The sequence below is a fragment of the Oryctolagus cuniculus genome, chromosome 19 (assembly GCF_051225735.1).
Source record: "Oryctolagus cuniculus isolate XC-2025 breed Fujian yellow rabbit chromosome 19, ASM5122573v1, whole genome shotgun sequence".
Lineage (NCBI taxonomy): Eukaryota > Metazoa > Chordata > Mammalia > Lagomorpha > Leporidae > Oryctolagus > Oryctolagus cuniculus.
The window spans coordinates 10,464,612-10,483,810 of record NC_142885.1 but is presented as its reverse complement, the minus strand read 5'-3'; the positions used below and the strand labels follow the sequence as shown (position 1 = coordinate 10,483,810).

The following is a 19,199-nucleotide window of genomic DNA, read 5'->3' as shown; positions in this document are numbered from 1 at the left end:
TCCATGCCCGTAAGAACCTGTGTGCGAGTGTGTGCAGGGGTCCGGTTCACTGTAGCCCACCCTGGACACCATCCAGCAGTCCTTCAACGAGAGAGTGGTTACACTAACCGGGGGCAGCCACTGAAGCCGAAAAGCCCTCAGCGAACCGAAATAGAGGCACCTGTCGGGTGAAACCCCAGAGAATTAGGGTGGCGAAGACAGCCCTTCCCAAACAGGAACACCCTGTGTGATTCCATTGCAATGACAGCCTTGGATGGAACAAATGCAGAACTGGAGAACAGACCGCGGGGGGGAGGCCACCTGCGGGGCTGTGGTTTTGATCTACATATTTATTTATGTGAAAGGCAGAGTGACAGAGAGAGACCGAGAGAGATCTTCCATCCACTAGTTCTGCCCCTAAATGGCCACAAAAGCCAGGAGCCTGGAATTCCATCCGGGCCTCCCGCATGAGTACTTGGGCCACCTTCTGCTGTTTTCCCAGGCACATTAGCAGGAAGCTGGATGGGAAATGGAGCAGCTGGGACTTGAACCAGGACTCTGATGGGAGATGCTGGGGACGGCAGGTGGTGGCTTAACCTGCTGCACCACAAGGCCAGCCCCTGCGTTGACGGCCCCAACCAATCACAGCCAGATTCTTCCGGACTCCCCACCAGGACGCTGCCCTTGCAGTAACTAAAGGGATCAAGAGGCCGGGGGAGTGGGCACAGGAGGCGGACAGGTAAAAGTTTGCCAAGGTCATGGTCATTTTTTTCCAGGTACTTCTCGGCAAAGCAGCAAGGGGCTGTCACAGTCACAGGACAGGGCCTGCTCCGCAGGGGCTCAGAGCAGCAGGACGGATGGACGGATGGACAGGCAGACAGCTGCTTACGCTGGGCGGGCAGAAGATTCTGGAAGAACATAACTGAAGGACTCCACGTTCTGTCTGGCAGGGGTCGGGAAGTCTTGGTGACGCTAGGCCCTGGAGACAGCCCCAGTGGGAAAGGGGACAAAAGCGAGATGGGGTGGGGGAGGCGGCTGAGGGCCGTGCCACCCCAGGCTCCCGCCCCAGCCTGTTTTCCCACGGGAGCTGTGTGCACACACACACACACACACACACACACACTTGAAAGCAGCCAGGGGCTTCAAAGGAGCGCGAAGGCAACCAAAATGGGGCCGCACACAGCTTCGGGAGAGGGGGAGGCGACCAGAAACCCGAGCGCTACTGACTCAGACACGCGGAGGGGCTGGGACCACAAGCTCCGGCCCCGCTGGGCTCAGGGGACCGCCCGCGGGAGCCCCTCCACTGCAGCCCACACCGCAGCCTTCAATGCATCTTACAGCTGGGGAAACTGAGGCACGGAGGACAGATCCTGGCCCATGAGACGCTCAGGAAGTCTGCTGAGGGCTCTGGAAAAGACTGCCACTCTCTCCTTCCCTCTCTCCCTCCCTCCCTCTCTCTCTCCCTCTCCCTCCCTCTCTCTCTCCCTCTCTCTCTCCCTCCCTCTCCCCCCCTCTCTCTCCCTCTCCCTCCCTCTCTCTCTCCCTCTCTCTCTCCCTCCCTCTCCCCCCCTCTCTCTCCCTCTCTCTTCCTCTCTCTCTCCCTCTCTCTCTCCCTCCCTCTCTCTCTCTCCCTCTCTCTCCCTCTCTCTCCCTCCCTCTCCCCCTCTCTCCCTCTCTCTCTCTCTCCCTCTCTCTCTCTCTCCCTCTCTCTCTCTCCCTCTCTCTCTTCCTCTGTCTCCCTCTCTCTCCCCCCTCTTTCTCCCTCTCCCTCCCTCCCTCTCTCTCTCTCTTCCTCTCTCTCCCTCTCTCCCTCTCTCTCTCCCCCCTCCCTCTCTTCCTCTCTCCTTTTCTCCCACTCTCTCCCTCTCCTTCTCTCTCTCTCCCACTTTCCCTCTCTCTCCCCCCCCCTTTCTCTCTCTCTCCCTCTCTCCCACTCTCTTCCTCTCTCCTTCTCTCTGATAAGAGAGAACTTCTTCCTTTCCCAGGACCCTGTTGTGTGATGTCTGGAGCTGCCGCCGCCCCTCTGTGCCACTGGAGAACATCATGGTACACACACAGGGGCTGGTGGAGACTGAAGCCAAGGAGAGACCAGAGGGGGGTGCTGTGAGTGACATGCCTTGTATAGGAGAAGCCTGCAGAACAGGGACCGGAGACAAGAAAAGCACACGGAACTGCAGGCCACCTAGGGACGCAGGTGCCAGCTGTGCAACCTGCCCAGCCAGCAGCCAGAGTGGCTGCTCCCCGACCCCAACTCATTTATGAGTGACTGATAAGAAAAAGCGCACAGTGGGTTGCACATCCGCCTGCAGTGCCTGCATCCCACGTGGGCGCCGGTTCAAGTCCCGGCTGCTCCACTTACAGTCCAGCTCCCTGTTGAAGGCCTGGGAAAGCAATGGAAGATGGCCTAACTTGAGCCCCTGCACCTGCATGGGAGACCTGGAAGAAGCTCCTGGCTCTTGGTTTCGGATCAGCCCAGCTCTGGCTGTCGCAGCCATTACTCTCTCTCTCACTATCTGTAACTCTGCCTCTCAAATAAATAAATAAATCTTTTAAAATAAATAAACAATTAAGCTTTCCCTCAAAGACTCTTTTAAAAAGGAAAAGTAAAAGAATGTCAGGGCCAGTGCGGTGGCGTAGTGGGTAAAGTCACCGCCTGCAGCGCCGGCATCCCATTGGGCGCCGGATCGAGTCCCAGCTGCTCCACGTCCCATCCAGCTCTCTGCTGTGGCCTGGGAAAGCAGTAGAAGATGGCCCAAGTGCCTGGGCCCCTGCACCCACGTGGGAGACCCTGAAGAAGCTTGTGGCCCCTGGCTTCAGATCCACCCACCTCTGGCCATTGCAGCCATCTGGGGAGTGAACCAGTGGATGAAAGACCTCTCTCTGTGTCTCTCCTTCTCTGTCTGTAATGCTGCCTTTCAAATAAACAAATAAAATATTTTTTTAAAAATGCCTGCATTCCCACACTGAAGCCTGGGTTCAAGTCCCTATTCCAGCTCCTGACTCCAGTCCCTGTTAACGTGCACCCTGCAAGGCAGCAGTGAGGGTTCAAGGGATTGGGCTCATGCCACCCCCATGGGATACCGGCTCCCGGCCCAGCCTCAGCCTTGGGGACATTTGACCTAGCAGCTGGGATACTGCTTGGGGCAGCAGCATCCTATATCCGAGTGCCCGGGTTCCAGTCCCGCCTCCCGCCCTGATTCCAGCTTCCTGGAGGCAGCGGATCCCCACCACCCACAGGAGAGACCCACACTGCATTCGGCCTGGCCCAGCCCTGGCTACTGTGAATTTGCAGACGAGAGCTCTTCTACTTAGCTGTCCACCTTTCTGCCTCTCACTCTGCAAAGAAATTATTCTTTAACTATGAAGTTATTTGGGTGCAAAAAAAAAAAAAATCTCGTTGGCAAATTTTTTTTCCAGGGTACATGGAATATGTGTATCACTTAAAAAATATGGACAGGTCAGCTGGTGCCGCTGTTCACTAGGCTAATCCTCCGCCTGCAGCGCCAGCACACCGGGTTCTAGTCCCGGTCGGGGCGCCGGATTCTGTCCCGGTTGCCCCTCTTCCAGGCCAGCTCTCTGCTGTGGCCTGGGAGTGCAGTGGAGGATGGCCCAAGTGCTTGGGCCCTGCACCCCATGGGAGACCAGGAGGAAGCGCCTGGCTCTTGGCTTCAGATTGGCACAGCGCACCAGCTGTAGCGGCCATTTGGAGGGTGAACCAATGGAAGGAAGACCTTTCTCTTTGTCTCTCTCTGATTGTCTAACTCTGCCTGTCAAAAAAAAAAAAAAATATATGGACAGGTCGTTTAAAAATGCTTACAACCAAAATATATTCCTACTTCTAATTCCATTTCCCGTGAACATCTTGAATACCCTCGTGTGTGTATATATATGTGTGTACACACACACATGAGCACTTCCTGTGCATATACACACATAACATACATATACACAAATATGCATACGTGTGACACATGTAACGTTGTGCAGGCATGCCGCTCACTGAAGCATAATCTGTAATGGCAAAAACTAGGAAGCCACTTAAATACCCATTAGTCAGGATGTGGGAAACAGATAGTACCTTCTCACAATGGAGCACTACGCAGCTGTTAAAAGTACCCCATGGCGGCTTACTAGGCTAATCCTCCACCTTGTGGCACTGGCAGACCGGGTTCTAGTCCCGGTTGGGGCGTCGGATTCTGTCCCGGTTGCCCCTCTTCCAGGCCAGCTCTCTGCTGTGGCCAGGGAGTGCAGTGGAGGATGGCCCAAGTGCTTGGGCCCTGCACCCCATGGGAGACCAGGAGAAGCACCTGGCTCCTGCCATTGGATCAGCGCGGTGCGCCGGCCGCAGCCAGCCGGCCGCAGCGGCCATTGGAGGGTGAACCAACGGCAAAGGAAGACCTTTCTCTCTGTCTCTCTCTCTCACTGTCCACTCTGCCTGTCAAAAAAAAAAAAAAAAGTACCCCACACCTGTGGGCCCACTCATTTCTGCCTAGGACGGGCTGGCCCAGCCCTGCAGGGGACAGGAGCACGGGCCGGGGCTGCTGGGTGCACGCTGGTCTCTGGCAATGAAAGTGCAGCCAAGCCTGAGATGGCCCAGCCACGGTTGATGCTGTGTGTCAGTTTGGAGACACCAGCGCGCTCTTGGCATGTGGCGGGGTCCAGGACAGCGAGAGGGGCGGGGCCGGGGCAGGGTGGCAGACGTGGAGCTGATGACAGGGGTGGGGGCAGGGCGGGGCTAGCGAGAGTGAATCAGGACGGAGTTGCTAGGAAAGATGGGGAGGGGCTTGTGGGGGTGGGGCTAGCGATAGGATAGGGGCAGGGCTTGTGGCTCAGGACAGAGCTAGCGGTGGGGGGCGGCTGGTGAAAAGTCGGGATGGGGCTTGTGGCAGGTGGGGCTAACGAGAAGGGTGGGGCCGGTAGGAGGGTGGCTCGGTTTCCCAGAGCATCCCAGCCGCACATTTGGTTCTGCAGCCCCACAGGCTGCTGGTTCCCTCTTGAGCCCCACTGGGCCCTTCCGCACCCACCCGGTCCACTAGCCCACCTTGTCTGGGGTGGTCCAACCCCCGGCCCCAGCCTGTGGGGATCCCCCTCAGTGGGGGCAGGTCCCTCTCTTCCTTGGGCACACACATAGCCCCTACATCCTGTACACAGCAGGTGTGCCATAAGCCTGTACACAACCCTCATCTCCGGGCTCCAGCCCGGCCTCCCCCGGCGCTGTGCAGGGACACAGCGGGTGGGGCAGAGCAGGCAGCCCACGCGCGGCCGTTACCTCACGAGGCTGGCGCAGGGCCCCGGCCAGCGGCAGCCCTGGTACACGCGCTGCACCACCGTCTCCGAGCCATTCTGCACCTGGCAGGACACGGTCCGCGTCACCGTGTGATGGCACCAGTGCCTGTGGGGACAGCAACAGCCAGGTCAGCAGAGGCGCAGGGCTTCGGTCTGGCCCAGGCATGGCTCAGCCCAAGCTCACCTCCTCCCCCTGCCCTCTCCTGCTTCCACCCACTTCCAGCCACAGGCAGCGTCTTGAAAGCCGTCCCTGTCCCTGGCACCCCCGTGCTAGATTCCGTCTCAGGCTCTGCTTCCACGGGACTCGTCTGGCATCTGCCACCAGCCCCAGGAGGAAAAACGGCAAACCGACAGCCAGTGTCCTGGGGGAGAGAGCTGTGGCCCCCAGCAGGAGACGACCGAGCTGGGAGGGGACCGAGGCCAGCCTCAGAGCAGTGAACCTGACCATGGCGGGGGGCGGGGGGTGGGGGGTGCTGTGAGCGAGCCCGGCTCTGGTTTGAGCGTGAACTCCAAGTTTGTGTGTTAGAAACTTCATCCCCATTCTCGGTGGTGTCTCCAGGAGGGACCTTTGGATCAGGACGGCTCTGCTCTGGTGAGCGCATCCATCCACTTATAGATTATCCCGTTAACGAGCTATGGCTGCAGCCACTTTGGTCCTGTCACCTGTCAGCGGGTGACACCCGCTGACACCCTGCATCACCCCAGGCCCTGCAGAGTCCCGCCAGCAAGAAGCGCCCCCCATCACGCGGCCCCTCGGCCGTGAACCTCCCAGCCGCGAGGACCCTGAGCTGAATACCTCTTTATCCTTTAGGAAGCGGGCAGGCAGTTATAGCAACAGGAAACAAAGACCGCCCCTTGGGTCAGATCAGCCCTCCCCAGCAGGACATGGGTCTGCCAATCTATTGAGCAGAAGCGAATGAGGTCATGGATGGAGTCCCAGCTCCCTACCCTGGGGTCAGACCTCTCACGTGGCCCCCGTGTGAGCCAGCAGTGGGGTCAGCCCATAAGGCTGCCGGGAGGCAGACTGCTGCTCAGCCGAAGAGGCACCTGCTCCCAGGCAGAGCTGGCCGTGGGTGCACTGAGCTGCCCACGGCAGCTGTCATGGGTGTCCCGTCCTGGAAGGAGTGGGCAGGGGCAGGGTTCACACTGGGTAGGGGCAGAAGGTAAAGAGAGCCATTGAGCATTGTGGCTCAGCAGGTTAATTAAGCCACCGCTGGCAATGCTAGCAGCCTGTTAGACTGCCATTTGAGTCCTGGCTGCTCCACTTTCCAATCCAGCTTCCTGCTAATGCGCCTGGGAAAACAGCAGAAGTCGGCCCAAGTGCTTGGGCCCCTGCACCCACGTGGGAGATCTGGATGGAGTTCCAGGCTCCTGGCTTTGCCTGGCCCAGCCCTGGCTGATACAGCCATGTGAGGAGTGAACCAGCAGATGGAAACTCACTCGCTCTCTTTCTCTCTCTCTCCTCCTTCTCGTCATTGTTCTGTGTTTCGAAGAAATAACCATGAGTAAAGCAACTTTAATATAAAAAAGAGAGAGAGAGATGCAGGAGGATCTTGGGGACTCACCTTATTGGCAAAGAAGTGAAAGAAGTAAAAGTGTTTCAGTGAGAAGGGAACCTGGACAGAACGGGGTTCCCAGAGCACCTGCTGGTGCCAGGACAGGGGAGCAGGGCTGGAAGCTGAACCCCAGGCGCATCCAAGGACAGCTCAAGAGGACTTCTCCTCAGTCTATCTGCCATGCTGGAGCACTGGGTACAAACTGAGCCACTCCATGGACCAGCTCACCACCTCCCTGACAAAGTATCCCTATAGGGTCAGCGTCATGGCACAGCAGGCAAAGCCGCCGCCTGCAACACCCATGTGATCACCAGTTCAAGTCCCGGCTGCACCACTTCCAATCCCTCTCCCTGCTAATACGCCGGGGAAGGTAGAAGATGATGGCCCAAGTGCTTGGGTCCCTGCACCCATGGGGCTCCTGGCTTCAGTCTGGTCCAACCATGGCTCTTGTGGGCATCTGGAGAGTGAATCATCTGATGGACGATCTGCCCCCCCTAATAAATGAAAATATATAAATGTTTTCATAACAAATTGTTTAGAAAGAAGGAGCAGCCCTTCAAAGCTCCTGGGGCTGGAGCTGAGCCGAGAGCATCTCCCGTCCTGGGAGGCGGGGAGCTGCGCTGTGTTCAGGTTTCCTGTGGACTTGGAGGGAGAATTCCAAAGACTTTGTACCCCACAGGGTCCTGGGAATCTTGGTCCTGGGAATCATGCCCCAGCCCCGTGTCGCAGAGGAGAGCACCGAGGGCCAGAGAAGGGGAGGAAGGGCCCGAGGTGGCACAGCGAGCTGGTGACAGAGCCGGGAGCAAAGCCAGGGCTCCTGTTTCCAATTTCCTCTCTTCCTCCGGCAATCAACAGGGAGACTGGTTCCCAATGCTCAATCCAGAAAGGGGGTGGGGGGTTGGGGGGGCTGATAAGAATCTGTGGAATGCGGCTGCTCCAGGGCTGGCTGTGGACTTTGACATTGGATATCCAGCCGCTGCCACTGTGGGGATGGGGATGGCATGGACCCCAGCCCTGGGGCCTCCAGGCAGCACAGCCCCACTGGTCCATTGCTCCCCGGGTGTAAATGTGCGGTGGCCTGTGGCACACGGCCAGCAGCTGGCCCCGGAGTCTCAACCCCAGTACCTTGATTCCCCGGGCACCAGGGAATCCAGATGGGCGGACACAGCGCGTCCCCAAGGCCTGCTCTTCCTGCCTCCCAGAGGCAGTGAGGGTTGGCAGCTCATCAAAGCCCCAGCAGGTAGGGGCAGAAACAGGAAGTAATCACACTGCGTCCAGAGACAAAGAGTGGGCTTGGAGCCCGGGCATCACTGTGTGACCCCGCGCTGGACCCATCCCACTCTTGGGCTCCTCCTCCTCCTCTTCCTCTTCCCCCAGCCTCCTCTTCCTTTTGTTTTGCTTTTTTTTTCCTAGGATTTTTTATTTATTTATTTATTTGAAAGGCACAGTGACAAAGAGAGGGAGAAACAGAGAAAGAGAGAGAAATCCGCTGGTTCCCTGAATGGCCTCAATGGCCGGAGCTGGGCCAGGCCAAAGCCAGGAGCCAGGAACTCCATCCGGGTCTCCCATGTAGGCGGAAGGGCACCAAGCACTTCCGCCCGCCATCTTCCAGGTGCATCAGCAGGACCCGGATCAGAAGCAAAGCAACAAGTGCTCCAGTATGGGCTAAGCCCACTGCACCACAACGCTGCCTCCGCCTCCTCCCCTTCCTCCTCCTCACCCGCCCCCCCTCCCCGGCAGCAGACCTGGAGCTGGGGGAAACCATCACGTGCCGTCACACAGAGCAGACAGCCGAGCCCACGGCATGTTCGTCCCATCCATCCCTCCAGGGCCAGGCTTCCCTGCCCCCAGGTCTCCAGGAACCAGGGAAAGCCTTGCCCCTCCACCCTCGCTGGACAACAGGTGGCCTCCCAGGTCCGCAAAGTTGTCCCCAAGGCCGGGACTTGGGTGGGTACGGCGTCCAGCCAGAGGGACACAGATGGAACACACAAGCAGTGTCCTGGGGGGCGACACCCTGGCTTCCCGTCTCCCCTGCCCCCGGCCCAGGGCTAGCAAGGGGCACACGTAACTGACAGCACACATGAGCTGCTCAACTCAGTAGCTGAGATCTGGAACCAACCCGGATGTCCATCAACCAACGACTGGATAAAGAAAACGTGGTGTATGTGACCAGTGGAATACTACTCAGTCCTAAAAACAATGAGATCCTGTTTTTCACATCAAATGCCTGCAATCGGAGATCATCACGCTTGGCGAAATAAGCCACGTCACATGTTTTCCCTGGTCTGGGTAACTAATACACGGAGTACCAAAGAAACACAATTTGTAGGAGCAAAACGGACATTCTGAGATGTGACCATTTGTTTATAGCTCTGGTCTGTTCCCCTGAGCAACAGTGGCTTTTCCACTTACTACTTCTCAAATTCTGTATCTAGTGGACGGTTAAGCTTGTGCTTACAAAGTGAATTGAAAGCGTGTCATTGTCAAAATTAGAAGGAAAACAGGAAGGAGAAGAAAGGGTGGGAAGGATCTTTAAGCTCTTTATTTTTGGGTGGAATTTTTATTTATTTATTCATTTGAGAGGTAGAGCTACAGACAGTGAGAGGGAGAGACAGAGAGAAGGGTCTGGCTGCAATGGCCAGAGCTGCGCAGATCTGAAGCCACGTGCCAGGTGTTTCTTACTGGTCTCCCACACAGGTGCAGGGGCCCAAGGACTTGGGCCATCTTCTACTGCTTTCCCAGGCCACAGCAGAGAGCTGGACTGGAAAAGGAGCAGCCGGGACTAGAGCCGGCGCCCATATGGGATGCCAGCGCCACAGGCAGAGGATTAACCTACTGCGCCATGCCGCCAGCCCCATCTTAGCTCTTAAAACTGTATATGGAGGGGGTCTGCGCTGCAGCAGTCGAAGATGGCCCAGAGCTTGGGCCCCTGAACCCACACGGGGGACCTGGAAGAAGCTCCTGGCTTTTGGGAATGAACCAGAGATTTGGAGACCTCTCTCTCTGCATCTACCTCTCTGTAACTCTGCCCTTCAAATAAATAAATAAATCTTTTTTTTTTTTTTTTTTTGACAGGCAGAGTGGCCAGTGAGAGAGAGAGAGACAGAGAGAAAGGTCTCCCTTTGCCGTTGGTTCACCCTCCAATGGCAGCCACGGCCGGTGCACTGCGCTGATCCAAAGCCAGGAGCCAGGTGCTTCTCCTGGTCTCCCCTGCAGGTGCAGGGCCCAAGTACTTGGGCCATCCTCCACTGCACTCCTGGCCACAGCAGAGAGCTGGCCTGGAAGAGGAGCAACCAGGACAGAATCCAGCACCCCAACCGGGACTAGAACCCGGTGTGCCGGTGCTGCAGGCGGAGGATTAGCCTAGTGAGCCACGGCGCCAGCCATAAATAAATCTTTTTAAAAAAAACGGGAAACTGGACATGAGGTATATGCAACTCTTTGTACTGGTTCCCAACCTTTGTTTTGTAAATTTAAAACTATTCTGAAATAAATCGTTTAAGGAAACACTGCTAAAATAAATTAAAGCAAGGTTATTGAAAAAAAGAATGAAGAAGGTGGCATGGGCGGGGGCCCAGGAGGGACTGAGCCCACTCAGGGCTGCCCCCAGCCGGGGGTGCCCTGGGACCCAACCCTGCCTGCTCTCTGTGTTCCTTCAGAAACATGGGCCCTGCCCACCCCCCAGGCTGAGCTGGGCCGGCCCCACCTGAGCCAGGTTCCAGAAGGTTTTCTCCAGCTGCCCCCACGAGCCCACTGACACCCCCGGCTTCCCGCCCAGCGGCCTGGCCGCAGCCCACTGGAGAAATCGGAGCTGCCTGCCGGGGTCTCTTTGTTCTCCCCGGTGATTAAAGGCAGATGTGCCGGCAGTGCAAGGTGGCAGCACCCACCGTCCCTTCACCTTTCCCTGCAGACATCACGGGGGTCGACCACAAGAAAGGCCCGGACGCCGCGGGGGGTGGGGGTGGGGATGGCAGCTCCCACCCCCAGCCTGGGGCGAGCCCTGCTCCCAACGCTGATTAAAGGGCTTTCCACCCCAGGGACCCTGCCGCCGCCACCGCCGCCGTGGGTTCCCCCGGAGCGTCTTCCGGAGCCAGGGCCATCCCAGGACAGAGCGCAGCTGCCTGATGTGGTGCCACTTGTCTGTGGGTTTCGCCAGGGGATCAAAAACAGAAAAAATTAGATCCGTCGTGAGCTGCGGAGTGCTCTGAACCAGGCCGCCCCAAACATCACACATGAAAAGGCTGAAACGCGGTGCCTGGCCGTTCTCCTTTTAGAAGGATTTCTTTTAATCAGACGTGGGGTTAGAATTCCTGGAGGTAATGTTCTCTACCCCCCACGGTGTCCCCACCACCCCAGGACCTCACAGCAGGACGCTGGGAGCCCTGTGACAGCGAGACCACCAAGCTGCTCTGCAGGGACAGAACCTTCCAGGCCGGCGCTGCGGCTCAACAGGCTAATCCTCCGCCTGCGGCGCCGGCACACCGGGTTCTAGTCCCGGTCGGGGCGCCGGATTCTGTCCCGGTTGCCCCTCTTCCAGGCCAGCTCTCTGCTGTGGCCCAGGAGTGCAGTGGAGGATGGCCCAAGTGCTTGGGCTCTGCACCCCATGGAGACCAGGAGAAGCACCTGGTTCCTGGCTTCGGATCAGCATGGTGCACTGGCTGCGGCGGCCATTGGAGGGTGAACCAATGGCAAAGGAAGACCTTTCTCTCTCTCTCACTGTCCACTCTGCCTGTCAAAAAAAAAAAAAAAAAAAAACCTTCCAGCAACAGCCAAGCAGCCCCCAAGGTCCCTGGCTGCTTGATCCTGCAAGTCAGGACCAGGACACTGCACCCATTCTACAGATGAAGGGAATGCCCCAGAGAGAGGCCCCGCTCTGCCAGTTTCCCTCTGCTACTTTAACAATACCACCAACTTAGAGATTAGAAAGTGTTGTGGCACAGTGGGTTAAACAGCCACCTGCCGCCGTCCCACTTCCAATCCAGATCCCGCCTGGGAAAGTGGCAGAACAAGGCCCAAGTGCTTGGGCCCCTGCACCCACGTGGGAGACCAGGATGGAGTTCCAGGCTCCTGGCTTCTGCCTGGCCCAGCCCTGGCTGTCACAGGCATTTGGGGGAGTGAACCAGCAGATGGAAGATCTCTCCCTCTAGCTCTGCTTTACAAATAAATAAGTAAATCTTTAAGAGAAAAAAGAAAGAAAAAGGAAACGTATAATCTATCATAGATTTAAAAGAGGCAATCCTTAAATTGTGTGTAGCAGAAGCACACCCACCCCCCACCTGTCTGAGGTCCATGTGGGTTCACCCTGGCTAAGTAGTGGCCGCTCCACTGGCCCAGATCTGCATCTAAGCTTGCTTCCAAGTCAGCAACACTCAAAGCCAGGTCCACACGGGACCCTGTGTGTCCCCCTTGCTCCTGGCTTATGTCAGCCCTAGCAAAGCAGGCCAGACTCGTCTTGTTCTAGGGACATCTGCCTGGGGTCTCCCGCCTCCCTCATCACCTCTGACTCCCAAACTCATCAACCCAGAGCCCACAGCCCAACCCCCTCCTTTGCCAGGCACTTTCAAGCCAACATCCACCTGCCCTACTCCCTGCAGGCCAGATGCCCGACGGACTAGGGACACCCCCTGCACCCCGGAACCTGGTGCAAGGCTCAAGGCGGCCAGTCCGATGCCTGCTTGCCCTGCCTCGCCTGCTTCTCCCTGTCTCAGTGTGGCCCTGCCCACCCTGGGAGCCACAGCAGTCATCTTGGATCCAGTGGCCGTTCCAATCCCTTGCTGTGGCTACCTGGCCACTCCGTGCAGCCAGGACGAATTCACGGCTCAGACAAAACCCTTAGGGAGCATTAACGAGAACCAGAATCCCCCAGCAACCCCAGCTCAAAGGGGGTAACCGACTCCCTCCACTCACGGGCACACACAAACTGTTGCCAACCAGGGCACGCCTGCGTGTGCGTGCGCTCACATCCGCCCCGGCTCCGTCCCCCCAGCAGGCTGCTGTCTGCAGAGCCAGGCCTCCTGCCGGCCTCAGGACAGAGGCTTCCGTTAGCAGGTCGGGCAGGGGCAAAGGGCAGGGGCAGAGAGGAGACCCGAGGCTGGGAACCTGGCTCCTGGTGCAGCCGGGAAGCCACTGGGGGAGGAGGGAGGGACTCGGCCAGCAGAGGAGCGGTTCCTGATCCCCGAGACCGCCCTCCTGAGACATTTCCGGAGCAGCCTCCCCTTTCCACCCACTCCCACTTCAAAGGGATTCCCGCCCCCACCCCGCTAAAGCTGGTGGCCTCTGTGGCTTTGTCAAAGCGGCTCTGGAGAGCTGCCCTGGCGGAAGACGGTACAGCCAGGACCTCCCCACTGCGGCCGGACCTGCTCCAGAGGAGAGGCCGCAGTCTCAGTTTCCCAGGAGACTTTGGACCAAGCTCGCACTCCCGTGTGCACTTTTATGTGCACCCATGGCTGCGCTGAGGTTTGCAGCCCAGATGCTGTGAGGCATTGCTCCTGGTGCACGTCTGACCCGGGGGAGCTCCTACAGCACGGGGCAGCTGCCTCTGGCCACCCTGCAGTTCACAGCACCCAGTAGGTCCACAGTGCATGTGAACCTGAACTCCCTACACTCAGGGGTGGGGAGAAAGCCCCCTCTCTCCATCTTCCCAGGTGGTCTCCCTTCTCTTCCCCTCCCGAGGTCTTGTTCATGCAACCCTTCCTGAGTTAGCACAACTAACAATGCTGGTTGAAATATCAAGTGATGGGACCAGCACTGTGGTGCAGCGGGTTAAAGCCCTGGCCTGAAGCGCCGGCATCCCATATGGGTGCCGGTTCTAGTCCCGGCTGCTCCACTTCCCATCCAGTTCTCTGCTATGGCCTGGGAAAGCAGTGGAAGACGGCCCAAGTCCTTGGGCCCCTGCACCCCTGTGGGAGACCTTGAAGAAGCTCCTGGCTCCTGGTTCCTGGCTTCAGGTCAGTGCAGCTCCAGCCATTGCGGCTATCTGGGGAGTGAACCAGCAGATGGAAGACCTCTCTCTCTCTCTCTGTCTCTACCTCTCTCTGTAACTCTTTCAAATAAATAAAATAAATCTAAGAAAAAAGAAATATCAAGTGAAAAGTACATATTATTTAGTGTATTGCGAAGTTGGGGGATTCTTAAGAACCAGAAGCTAACAGATGGTATGAATTCAAGTCCCGGATTCCTGCACACTCCCCCCTTTCTTAGAAAGCTACTGGAGGGTCTGCTCCATCACCATGAGAGCGTAAACAAGAAACAGTGGAATGAGGGTCCGACACCACGGGGAGGCTTGAGGCACAGTAAATCTTCAGAACCTCCGTGAGGGAGAATCCAAAATTGTTGGTCTCACCCTCGGCCAGTCCAGACCGCAGCAGACAGCTCAGGGAACAACGCTGCGAAACTGGAGGACAAAGGAGAGGGCTAAGGATCATCCCCCTTGGGGCTGGCACTGTGGCGCAGTGGGTAAAGCCACAGCCTGCAGTGCCGGCATCCCATATGGGCGCCAGTTTGAGACCTGGCTTTTCCACTTCCAATCCAGCTCTCTGCTGTGGCCTGGGAAAGCAGTAGAAGATGGCCCAAGTCCTTGGACCCCTGCACTCATGTGGGAGACCGGGAAGAAGCTCCTGGCTCCTGGCTTTAGATCAGCGCAGCTCTGGCTGTTGCTGCCATCTGGGGAGTGAACCAGCGGATGGATGATCTCTCTCTCTCTCTTTCTCTCTCTCTCTCTCTCTCTCCCTCTGCCTCTCTATAACTCTGCCTTTCAAATAAATAAATAATCTTGAAAAGAAAAGAACAGAACAGGAGCAGCTGGGACTTGAACAGGTGCCCATATGAGATGCTGGTGTCGTAGGCGGTAGCTTTAGCTGCTGCACCCCAACACCAGCCCCACAGACTGCTCCTGCGTAGCGTTCACCACTGACACCTGCGGCCTCTGCCCCTCGTGCGGCTTTGCTCAAACCTTTGTGATTCCAGAACCCCTGTGGGTTCATGCATTCTCCTCTGTGAGACTGACAACCGGGACTCTTCTTTAAACATTATTTATATATTTATTTTTATTTGAGAGGCAGGGTCCCCATGCACTTATTCACTCCCTAAATGCTCACAACAGCCAGGGCTGCAGCCAGCAAAGCCAGGAACCTGAAGCTCAATCCAGGGGCCCCGCGGCACGGACCATCACCTGCGGCCTCCCAGGGTGTGCGCTAGCAGGACGCTGGCATCAGAGGCGGAGTCACAACTCGAACCCGCACGTTCCAGTGTGGCGTGCAGGCACCCCAGGCAGCATCCCAGCCACTGTGCCGGACGCCCGCTCCGTGGTGGTCCTTTCTAAATCATTGTGTAGCCCTGGCGGCCAACATGGTCCCTGGTAAATCACAGGACTAAATATCCCCAGAAGGCATGGAGAGCCCCTCCCTGGAGACCTCTGGACAAATGTGTTCAATGCAAAAGGCAGGCCCCAAGGCTAAATACACTGACCTTCCTCCTTAATACGCATGCTCTCAACTCCGCACAAGTGATCAACGCATAAGCACACAGCAAAGGGCAAAAGGAAACAGCCCCGGCCGGCGCCGCGGCTCACTAGGCTAATCCTCCGCCTGCAGCGCCGGCACACCGGGTTCTAGTCCCGGATGGGGCGCCGGGTTCTAGTCCCAGTTGCTCCTTTCCAGTCCAGCTCTCTGATGTGGCCAGGGAGTGCAGTGGAGGATGGCCCAAGTGCTTGGGCCCTGCACCTGCATGGGAGACCAGGAGGAAGCACCTGGCTCCTGGCTTCAGATCGGCACAGCGCCGGCTGTAGCGGCCATTTGGAGGGTGAACCAACGGAAGGAAAACCTTACTCTCTGTTTCTCTCTCTCACTGTCTAACTCTGCCTGTCCAAAAAGAAAAAGACCTCTATGTAAAACCTCAAAAGCCTTCAATTCTACGGAAGAAAACATGGAGAGAAATTTTATGATTGGATTTGGTGATGACTGCGCCGACCAGGGAAGAAAACCACAGTTAATCGGATGACATCCGTATCTAAAACTTCTGGGCAGCTCACAAACATGGGAGAAAAACGCTACGTCTGATAAAGAGGCCAGCGTCCAGAACGTGGCAGGAGCTTGTACAGCAGTAAACACAGACACACACACACAATTTTAAAGGGGGAAAGCACTTAACAGGCACCCAAGAGATCCAAGGACAAACGACCGATGTGAAAAGTCGCCCAGCACCGCTGATCAGCAGGGAGGTGCACCCAACACCACGATGCGGCAGCACCTCACGCCCAGCAGGCTGGCTGCTCCCAACAGAAAAATAATAAAATAAAAAATAGCACCGGAGATGACAAGCACTGGTAAAGGCGTGGAGAAACTGGTGGCCGACGCGCTGCTGGTGGGAAGGTAAAACGCTGACTTCCCAAAGACTAAAGATAGAATTCCCCGAGCTGGGCATCGTGGAGTAGCCACCTGCAGTGCCGGCATCCCATACGGCCGCTGGTTTGACTCTTGGCTGCTCCACTTCCGATCCAGCTCCCTGCTAATGCGCCCAGGAAGGCAGCAGAAGATGGTCCAAGTGCCTGGGCCCTTGCACCCACGTGGGAGACCTGGATGGGGTTCCGGGCTCCTGGCTTTGGCCTAGCCCAGCCCTAGGCATTGCAGCCATTTGGAGAGTGAACCAATAAACAGAAGATCTCTCCCGCCCCCATCTCTGTCTTTGGAACAAAAAAAATAGATCCTTAAAATGGGGGGGGGGGGGTGCTCTGGTGTATCGGGTGAAGCTACCACCTGCGGTGCCGGCATCCTGTGTGGGCGCCGGTTTGAGTCCCGGCTGCTCCACTTCTGATCCAGCTCTCTGCTGTGGCCTGGGAAAGCAGTGGAAGATGGCCCAAGTCCTCTGCACCTGCGTGGGAGACCCGGAAGAAGCTCCTGGCTCCAGGCTGTGGATCAACATAGCTCCGGCCATTGAGGCCAATTGGGGAGTGAACCAGCGGATAGAAGACCTCTCTCTCTCTCTGCCTCTCCTTCTCTCTCTCTCTGCCTCTCCTTCTCTCTCTGTGTAACTCTGACTTTCAAATAAATAAATAAATCTTTTTTTAAAAAAAAAAGCTAGATGTTATGTATCTCTGACCGCATTTTAAAATGTTTACAAAATGCCACAATCAATGATTGATTTCTTTCTACTTTTCCAGACTCCCTGTAATAAATATAATAAGAACAGGGGGATTAACTGTTTTTAAAAAAGGAAATAGGTGGATCCCCTTTCACCTGGACACCTGTGCTGGCCCCAGGAGCCTGAGCCGGGCCGCCCCTGCTTCCCGCAGCTCTGTCTACCTGACACCGACATTTGGTTTCCATTCCCAGCTTCTCACATCCTTCTTAGAGGCCAGATTGGTCTCAGGTCCAGCGGAAACAGAGCGGCTCTCAGGAGGGTTGGCTTGTGTCCCCGCAGGGGTGCATTTGGCCCGCAGGTGGGCAGGCGGGAAGGGGGTCTGCTCAGCCACCCTTGGCGCCCCGGAGCCCATCCACCCTGCAGGGCTGCCCACCCCCTGCAGCAGGGCAGACGTACTTCCCGGCACTCCTCGCGGCTCCCCACGGGCATGGCTCGCCCCGTTTCTAATCCCGGGCAGATCCTGTTTCCGAAGTGGAGGTGCCGTCCCCATGTGCAGCTGTCCCCAGCGCCAGCCCAGCAGACAGACAACTCGCAGCACCAGCCGCTCCCTGACAAGGCCCCTGCTCATGCAACAGGCTGGGTCCTCACGCAGCGTCAGGCAGGAGCCCCCAGGCTGGGGCGCTCCGGGTTTGAGCTCAATTGCAGCCTCCTGCCTCCTGTGTAACGTGAACCTCGTTTGCAGCCTGGGAAGTCAACACAGGGGTGCCCCGGGGGTCTGGCTGCAGCTAAATCCTGAGTGTGCCCGGTACTCAGCCCTGGGGTACCAGTCGGAGCAGACAAAGCCATCTAGGATGGGGTCCTGACCCTACGGGTGTGCAGCCCAGTGACAGAGCAAATACACACAACAGGAACAAAGCAGACCAGACCAGGAGACACACAACCCCGAAGAGCAAGGCCAAGTCCAGGGTGACACACAGCCCTGATCAAGACAGTGCATTCGATGCTCCCACAGCCCCGGGAACTGGCTGCAAGGAGTCCCATTTCACAGATGAGCAAGCTGAGGCAAAGTAAATATAACTTGCCTATGGCCAGAAAGGGAGCCAAGTTTGTCCGACTTGATAGTGCCAAGAGGGGACTGGCGTTGTGGCGTAGCGCACTAAGCTTACGCCAGCATCCCATATGGGCGCCAATTCGAGTCCTGGCTGCTCTACTTCCCATCCAGCTCTCTGCTATGGCCTGGGAAAGCAGTAGAAGATGGCCCAAGTGCTTGGGCCCCTGCATCCGCATGGGAGACCTGGAAGGAGCTCCTGGCTCCTGGCTTCAGATTGACTCAGCTCCAGCCATTGCAGCCATTTAGGGAGTGAGCCAGTGGATGAAGACCTTTCTCTGTCTCTCCACCTCTCTGTCTATAAATCTACCTCTCAAATAAATTATTTAAGAATCTTTAAAAAAAAAAAAAAAGTGCCGAGAGATTAGTCTGTGTTTGCAGATGTCTGGGCCGTCCACCCACCCACAGCCGGCAGACACCCACCCAGCATGAACCCCCCCTTAGTGTTGTCATCTATTTATTTGTGGCTCTCTATCGGCAGATGCTGGGGACACAGTGACAATCAAGAGTCCCCAAGGCTCCCTTGCTCAGAGGCCCGAAGGTCCCAGACAGTATGACTGTACCCCAGGCACTCAGCCCTAGCCCTACCTGTGACTCCCTCCCAACCGCACCAACAGGTGCAGGGGAGTCAGGGCCAGCCCCAGCCCTGGAGAGACAATGGACACCACCACCGGGACTGAAATCCCACTAGCACCAGCCTCCTGATGGCCTCCCACCCTGAGGCTCGGGAGGGGCTCCGCTAAGTGGGTTGCCCACATGCAGGCCCTGCAGCAGGAATAAACATGAAGTTAAAAGGTAACAGGCGGTGAGCAGGAAACCAAGACAGGCCAGGAGCAGTCAGGCAGGGTGTGGACAGAGCTCCCTCCAGGCCTCTCCTGCCACCCCGGCCGCCTCCCCAGGCAGGCCCAGAGCTCTTGCATGAAGGGTGTGGGGGTCTGAGCTAACGGCTACAGAACGAGAGACTGGCGAAGGCTGGCAAATCCCGCAGCAGCCCAGAGTCACGTGACTCCCAGCATCAGAGTCCAGGCAGCCCGAGACGTTCCTGGAGCCCAGGAATCAGCCTCCTCTTACCTGTTTGCTTCATTTCTCTAATGAGGCACCATGTTCACAAAGAGGGGGCGGGCTGCAGGCGCCCAGGCCCTCGGCAGGAGACACGGGGTGGGAGGAGCTGGGGGGAGACTCTCCTGTGCCCT

At 57.2% G+C, this 19,199-nt stretch overlaps 1 protein-coding gene across 1 annotated transcript in view; it reads right to left on the bottom strand.

Moving 5' to 3' along the window:
• The window catches only part of COL26A1 (collagen type XXVI alpha 1 chain), a 92,476-nt gene that overhangs the window by 62,843 nt on the left and 10,434 nt on the right, over positions 1–19,199 (bottom strand). The window contains exon 2 of the mRNA XM_089321071.1: positions 5,249–5,371. Coding sequence (XP_089177197.1) covers positions 5,249–5,371 — 123 coding nt within the window. The remainder of the gene's footprint in view (positions 1–5,248; positions 5,372–19,199) is intronic.